Raw genomic sequence first — 8,308 nt, forward strand, 5'->3', positions numbered from 1 at the left:
AAGGACTTAAAAGAATTGACAGTTACTACTTATACCAACAAGGCACACGTTCTTTCTCGGTGACTTAATAATCATAAGAACATCAAAGTTAAGTGTACTTAGCTTGGAGCAATTCTAGTTGGCTAACCTCTTGGAAATTTTTTTAGGAAGTATGTGAGTGAGAACAAAGCATATTAAAAAGGCCCTATTGATTTGTAGGGATAGTCTTCGCTCTTAGAAACAAAAGAAGATTACTAATTGTCAAGCCATAAGGGAGACGAGAATGTTGCAGTCATTTGGTGTTAAATCCAAATTTCGAATCCTACTCTAACTCCTGGGCTTGGGGCATTAGAATTCGAATTAATCCTTCTCTAAATATTGCAAACATTAGGTATTTTGAACGCTCTTATGCAACATGGATTTTTAAGATGTGTTGTACATAGGGCATCCTTGAACGACACATATTTTTCTTTCATACTTTTCTTTTATATTTTTGTCTCTCATAAACTCACTTTTTTTTCTCACATACTATAGGTTGTAGTTTATTTCAAGTATAATCAATTACGCATTCATGCACTAACAAATGACCATATATGTAATTAACTATTTATTTATTACGTTTAGATATAAAATAAATTTGAGTAAAATTAAATTATATCCTAATATCTTTTTAATCAAAATTTAAAGTGCACATGATTCATTTTATTGTACAATTCTAATAGTTGCCCAATTATATTTAGCAAATTTTTTTTTTTGAAGCCAGTTTTCTCTTTTGTACAATTGTTGAATTTTTCTTTTCTAGTTATTTAAAATAATATATAAATAATTAAAATATCATTTTAGTCTAAGTTCCATTCTATTTATTCTCTATATTTTCATTTTTCTAATTTTAGTACTTCATTTATGAAATCTTAAACATAGTCCTTTTACCTTTAATAAATATTAAATTTATCATATGAATTTAACTTTTACCAAAATTTGTTAAATAATAATTCTAATAATTTTCATGCCAAAAAGTAGGTGAACATTTTGAATAATAATCATTTTTACTTTTTTTTTTTTTTTGGGAGTACCTTTTTGGCTAGGTTTAAACATTTTAGTTTGTTGAGTTTTTCTTATATCTACTCCATTTTTATGCTATGATTATCATTTGGTGTTGTAATTTTTTTTATAACTCAGATATAAAGTGTTTTTTTGGTTAAATTTTTGTGTATTTTTTAGTGAGTTCATTAGAAATTTCTCTGGTTTAATTTGGGAAGATGTATTTAATCAACCTAGTCCATTTTTTAAAGGGAAGGTTAAAAGTCAACTAATCACGTATAAGAATTAAAAATTCAGGTTTAGTTACAAGTTTGATCTTTAAACTTTCAAAGTTGTATTTGTACTCACCATCTTTATTCTCCATTTTTATTAGGTTTTTGAATTTAAAAATTTGTATTTCATAGATTTATGTGATAGAACTGTAAAAAAATTTTATCATTGAGATTTGAGCTACCAATACTATTGGCATTAGATTTTTTATCGTATTGCCTATGAACCTTGATAAGATCGTGATTATGGTGTAACGAATTTGAGAGACTAAGAATAAAGTGGAGTAGGAAGATGTCGAGACTATTTGTGACTTCATTAACAAGCATATTACAAACTCTAACCATGGTGGGGGAGGGAGCCAATAGCAAAGACAAAAGGGGTACCCCTCCTTTCAAAATCCCACCTCAAGTTGGTTGACAACCTCCTATAGCATTTTCGTAGAAGTTGAATTTTGATGCTGCTTAGAGCCGTGCTACAAACTCTGGTGGTTTGAATTAGGTGCTTTGAGGGTTAAGACATGTTTATATGGCTGATTTGAAGTTGGCCTCCCATGTAAGGAAGTCAAACTTTTTGAAGCAATGGTGATTTGTTTTAGATTGGAGAGTATTTCTTTTGATCCATATTTCGAGTGGGGTGATTGAATTTGATTGCTTGGAGGTTGTTAACTTGCTGAAGTCTCCTTCTTTATTGTGGAGGCTAAGGAAGATATCGATGAGTTGGGGGTTGTATGTTCTTCTCATGTTCGCCATAGTCAACATGCAATGGTTTATTGTGTTGCTCGCAAAACTTTGGAGGATCAGGAATCTGCATTATTTGTTCTTTATCCTAGCTCTTAGTTATTCCTATGTATTAGTTGTTCCTATTTATTAGTTGTTCCTATGTAAATGTTTCTGTTTGTATTTCTTAGTTATTTGCTTACAAAATAATAATAATAAGAAAAAGAAATAAAACTCTCACAATTTTATGTATAATACAATTACAATGATTATGCACCAAAAATATATATAGGATAAGGATATAAACTTGTTAAGCTCATCATCGAAAATTCAAGAAAGATGAAAGTAACATAGACAAGTTATAATGTCGAATTTAAGACAAGCACAACTCTAAAATTTTTAAAAATGTTAAAATATCATTTTGGTCTCCATATTTTGAGGTCTATTTGTTTTTAGTTTCTGTACCTTAAAATGTTATATTTTATCCATATGCATTCAATAAATCGTAAATAGTTGTTTGAAGTTAATTGTTTCGAACTTTGCTAAACAATAAAAATAATTTTTAGGGTTATTATTTTTAATGGAAAATTTGTTTAGAAATATTTTCAAATATAGTATAATTTTATTGTTTATTAGTGATAGTTAATGATATACAGTGACATTTTGATATATTTATAAATAATTTGACTCATTTTACTATATTTGAAAACAACTCTAATTTTTATGAAAAAAATATTTGAATATGTTTTCAAAATTTGTAATGAAAACGCAAATAGACACTAAAAAGATTTTGAAAAGAATGGATGATAAACGAGTAAAACTAAATTTAAGATTCATCTAAATTGTAAAAAAAAAAAAAAAAAAAATTAAAAATTTAAAAGTAATGTCTAAATTGAACAAATTTTATATTTCATGAGATGTCATTTTAACTTGAAAAAAAAAACTTAAAAAATTAAAATTTAACAAAATAGGAAAAAAAAAACAAAAAAGTAGTCCTCATTCCTAAAACTATATTTCAAATATTCAACTTTCACCCTAAATAAAATAATAATAATAATAATAAATGAACAGCTGTAAGCCTGTAATTTGCTTTTGGAAAATATTAATGGCAGCCTCTTCCACTATCCAATTATGATGTCGTCATCCTTCTGACGTCAGCATGACTACGTCACAACGGCCTTTCTTTTCCCCCAAGTTCCTTCCTTACACCTTCACCCTTCACTCATTACTTATTATTCTCCTTTTTTCTTTTTTCTTTTTTCTTTTTTTTTTTTTTTCATTTTCTCTTAATAGTCAAGATTAAATTATAAGTATAGTTTTGGATTTCATTTTTAGGTTTGAATTTATTTACCTTTTAGGACTTTTAAGAATTATTTAATAGATTTTTTCAACTTTCAATTATGCATTTGTTAAAAATCAGATGCCTAAATTTTTTTTAAAGTAATAATTTAAATCTAAACTTTAGATTGTAACGATTTATCCTCTATATTTTTTATTTGGTAATAATTTAGTATGCAACAATTTAGTTATTGTACTTTTAAAATTGTAACAATTTAGTTCCTCACGTAAAAAGGTTTATCAAAATTCAATGTCAATTTTTAATATTTTATGATGTAGACTTATATTTTGTAAAAATATTGTGTCTCTAATCAATATAATAGTTTATTTATGCATGAAATCCCATTAAATCTTATCATTAATTTTTACCATAGGGACTAAATTGTTATAAATTTTGAAGCATAGGAACTAAATTATTACAAATTTAAAATATAGGGACTAAATTAATATAAACAAAAGTTTAGGGACCAAATTGTTACTTTGAAAGTTTAGGGACTAAAGTGATTTTTAACCTTATGCATTCAATACATCTCTAAACTTAAAAAGTGGCTAAAATTTTCAAATTTGTATGAAGATTCTTATATTCACAAAATTATAAAATTCATAAAACTAAGGCCTCTATTTGGTAACTATTTATTTTTTTATTTTTTTTGTTTTTTGAATGTTATCTACTTTTTACCAATGATTTAAAAAACTAAGCCAAGTTTTGAAAATTAAAAAAAAAAATGGCTTTGAAAAATTTGTTTTTGTTTTTGGAATTTGGTTAAGAAATCAACTATTATTGTAGTTAAGAAAGATGCAAATGATTTAAGAAATGGATAGAAAATAGACTTAATTTTCAAAAAAAAAAATGAAATGATTACCAAATAGGACCTTAGAGTTTCATTAGATATGAACTTTAATTTTATATATAGTTTCTCAGTAAATCCTAAAAAAATAGTATATAAATACAAAATTAAAAGTTCATAGACTAAAAGTTACATGCAAACTTCATACAATCGACAAATTTGCGGAATAAACTTATAATTTAACTAAATAATTAATTCCCGTGGTTTATTTAAGTTTAGTTTATGAACGTGAGTAAAGTTGTATTTAATGTGCTTTAAAGCTTATAGGGTTGTTTTCGAATATAACAAAATGAACTAAAATATTTACATAAAATTTCATCATCTATTTGACCGCAATAGATTACTATCTGTCTCTATCCCATTACGATCTATTACGGTCTGTCACAGATAAACTGTGATAATTTGCTATATTTATAAATATTTTCAAAAGTTTTGTCATCTTAAATAATTTCCTTAAAAATATTTAAGATCTCTTTAATATTTTATTTTTGAATAATAGTACCTACCATATGGGAAAACTTTTATATTTATTGTGACCTTGCGCGTTAAAATTTGGTTATTTATTTTTAATTACAAAAATCTAATTTTTTCTTTTAAAGAGTCTTTAAACTTTCAATTTTGTATTGAATAGGTCATTGAATTATTTAATATTTTTAAATTTATTAGACACAAAATTTAAAATTTACGGACTTAATAGACATATTTAAACTTCTTCGTTTTTCTAGTTTAAGACTGTAATAGATAATTTTTAAAGTTAATGAACTTGTTGGTCATCAAAATTAGCATAACTCAGTTAGCATAGTGCTTGTATTATTAACCTCAATGTTAGAGTTTCAATGAACATTACATCTCGTATTTAATAGGTTTGTGACACATGTTCATAAATTTTTAAAACTAACCATTTAATTGATACAAAATTAAGTCTCATGTCCAATGTGATTCTAAATATTCAATTTTGTACTTTCATAAGTCCTTGAATTTTACTTAAATAAGTCCACAACTACTAGAGACATGCAATTGAGAATTCATGAACTTCTTAGACTCAAAATTAAGAATCTATTAAACACTTTAAAAAATTTATAAATCAAATAGAAACGTTAAAACGTCTCACAATTATAGTATTAAATTTTCATCAACATGTCAATATTTTCATTGATATTTCCATGTTTTATGAGTTTGATAGTGACATAAAAGGTGAATGAATATTTCCATTATATGATAGAAAAATTCATAAAACATAAGAGAAAAAAAAATCGATATTTCCATTGAAAACCACACTTTAAACTTTGCCCACAACTAGGGTATAGACAAGTTCGTCCCTTTATATTTAATATTTTAATTATTTATATTTATTTATTTGTGTGTCTCTGTGTGTGTATATATATAATATCAGTCACTCTTTAAAAATCTCATCGCCATTATTTCTTGGGTATTTCATTTTACATCCAAACTCCAAGAGAAACAAATCGTGTGGAAATTCACAAACATGGAGGCGGCGGATTTTTCTCACGGTGGTTTGCCGGCGGAGGTAAGGAGGAAGGTGACGGAAAAGCTTCTCGCCGGCCGAGACTCAGCAGCTCGTCTTCAGATTCTTCTCCGGTCAGCGGCGGCGACGGACGACAACCAGCAAGCTCTTGCCACCAAGATCTTGAGTTCCATCACTGAAGCGATCTCCATTCTCGAGTCCGCCGGTGACGAATCGAGCTATCCAGATCATTCCCTTTGCTCCGATCTGGATTCCGGCGACTCACGGCGGAGCACGGCGGTTAAGAATAATCTAGGACGTACCAACAAAAGAAGGTCTCTCTTAATTAAAATTCTCTCTCTTGAAAAGGGAAAGATATTATTTACTTATTTAATTTGTATATAAAAAGTTAGGCAAAATTTTGTCGAAATCTAACGGTTAAGAGGTCGTGAATTGCAGAAGATTGACGAATACGAGGGTGATTACGAGGGCAACAGCGGAAGATGAGTATGCTTGGAGGAAGTACGGCCAAAAAGTTATCCTCAACGCAACTTATCCAAGGTATCTATCTATCTATCCATTTTTCTTTTTAACAAAGAAAAAAAAAAGTTTTTGATATTCTCAATCAACTTTCCGTACATCCAACTTTTTTTTTTTTTTTTTTGTCATAAATTGGAAATTTTCTAAACCATTAGATGTACGATTTTTTCGTCAATGATATATGTTTAAATCAATTAGATTAAATATTCAAGTGTAGATTGATCTTTATTTCGTTTTCATCTAACTTTGACTTTTCTTTAAACTTTAATCATGTGAACTGTCTCTGACACGTTATGTCATTGTTATTAATTTTTAATTAAATATTATTTAATTTTATTTTTTTAATAAAACTCTTTTGACATATTTTTATTTTCTTGAAATAAATCTCTTCTTTGAGTTAAGATGAACATAACTCAATGTAATTGTCATCTACTTATTAAAAAAAATCTCTCTATTATGATATATATTGGCATTCCATGGTTTTTTTTTTAAAAAAATTTATTTAAAAAAGTACTTAATGTGGAAGTAATTCGGAAAACGACACTTCATGATAAAAGGGGGAAAAACACACACACATAAACCCAAAGTTGGAAATTTTTGTCGGATGATACAAAATTTTCATGTTCTTAATTTTTTTTTTTGAAACACATATTCTTGATTAAGTTATATATATGTATAAATATATTCTACGGAAATTATAAATAATTGAAAAAAAAAATTGTAAAGACAAACTAATATAAAATCATTTTATCTTGTCATATTTTCTTGGCTTGATCCTTAGGAGAATCTGAGATATATGTAAAAAAATGTGGAAATTATAATGGTTGGAGTTATCTTTTCCCATTGCTTTACCAACGTTTAGTCTTTAAAATTTGATATCATATTAGATAAATATAAATGTTCATCTCAAAATCAGTAAGTACTTAGATGAATAATAACCCATCTATTTTATAGAAATTATTCGATCTTCTCATCTTTCAATTGTTGAATCCCTCGATATTTGTATCAAATAGCAGCCTCTAAACTTTAAAAATGAACTTTCAATTTTGTGTAGATAATAGGACAATGGTTTAAAGTTTAAAAAGTTTTTGATAAATTCTTAAATTTTAATTTTGTATCAAATGAGTCATTTTCTATTTCTTAAAATTCCGCAAATGTATTAGAAAGATTGAAAATTTAATGTCTTATGAAATACAACATTCAATCTTATATCTTTGAACTTTCAAAGACTTATTAGATAACTTTTACCGAAAGCATTGCATTCAAACATTGATAATAATTTTGAATGGATGAACGAAACAGGAGCTACTTTAGGTGCACTCACAAGTACGATCAAAGCTGTAGAGCCACAAAGCAAGTGCAAAGAATGGAGGGTACTGATTCAGAAATAATGTATAAGATCACCTACATCTCTGACCACACGTGTGGCCCTGCTTCTCCGATTGTCTCCGCCTCCGCCGTTGTTACCGATTCCAATTCTTACAATCTCATATCTTTCTCCAACTCTCCCAACGATAAACTGACCGAGGTTACTAGCCACAATTTCATCTGGCCGAGTGATGATGATGCAGTGAAGATGAGAGAGACAACAACAACAAGTGGTTCGACTGATGATGAGATTAATATGTGGTTGGAATTGAAGGATTTTGGAAGCTTGCACGCAGCAGCGGCGGCGACAATGACAATGACAAATCAATATTATTTCTCGACCGGAGACGACGATGTAGGTTCTCTCATGTTTTGGGAGGATTGTTTACAATAATTTTTGTTTTCCACTGGGACATATGTATACAACAGAATTAAGTTAAAATAACACCCTATAGATGATGGATGTTAATTTGAAGTTGATGAACCTTCAATTTATGTGTAGTAATAATTTTCTTTCAATATAATTTTTTAGCTTTTATGTGGAAATTTCAAGTTATTTTTTAGGTAAAATATGTCTTTAAAATATTTTTGGATTGTTTAATTTTAAATTAATTGGAATTTGTTATTTATGGATTCTTATTTGAAAAATGTTTAAATTTGTACTGTTTGAATCACAACATCTGAAAACAATTTTCAGAAACAGAATTTGAGTTGTCTGCCAAACATATATCCACTTAACTCAG

At 27.7% G+C, this 8,308-nt stretch overlaps 1 protein-coding gene across 1 annotated transcript; it reads left to right on the forward strand.

Annotated features, from left to right (window-relative positions):
• Positions 1-5,505: 5,505 nt before the first annotated feature.
• LOC120080747 (probable WRKY transcription factor 54) lies at positions 5,506-8,084 on the forward strand. The gene is made up of 3 exons (XM_039035370.1): positions 5,506-5,992; positions 6,117-6,218; positions 7,500-8,084. The coding sequence occupies exons 1-3, from the start codon at positions 5,679-5,681 to the stop codon at positions 7,957-7,959; spliced, it is 876 nt and encodes a 291-aa protein (XP_038891298.1). The 5' UTR covers positions 5,506-5,678; the 3' UTR covers positions 7,960-8,084.
• The last annotated feature ends 224 nt before the right edge of the window (positions 8,085-8,308 follow it).

This window comes from Benincasa hispida, chromosome 7, assembly GCF_009727055.1.
Source record: "Benincasa hispida cultivar B227 chromosome 7, ASM972705v1, whole genome shotgun sequence".
Classification (NCBI taxonomy): Eukaryota; Viridiplantae; Streptophyta; class Magnoliopsida; order Cucurbitales; family Cucurbitaceae; genus Benincasa; species Benincasa hispida.

Bases quoted from the DNA above. Each gene is read 5' to 3' on its own strand.
- LOC120080747 (XM_039035370.1), top strand. From the start codon at position 5,679: ATGGAGGCGGCGGATTTTTCTCACGGTGGTTTGCCGGCGGAGGTAAGG. The intron at 5,993-6,116 runs GTCTCTCTTAAT...CGTGAATTGCAG, and splicing joins GGACGTACCAACAAAAGAAG to AAGATTGACGAATACGAGGG. The intron at 6,219-7,499 runs GTATCTATCTAT...TGAACGAAACAG, and splicing joins CTCAACGCAACTTATCCAAG to GAGCTACTTTAGGTGCACTC.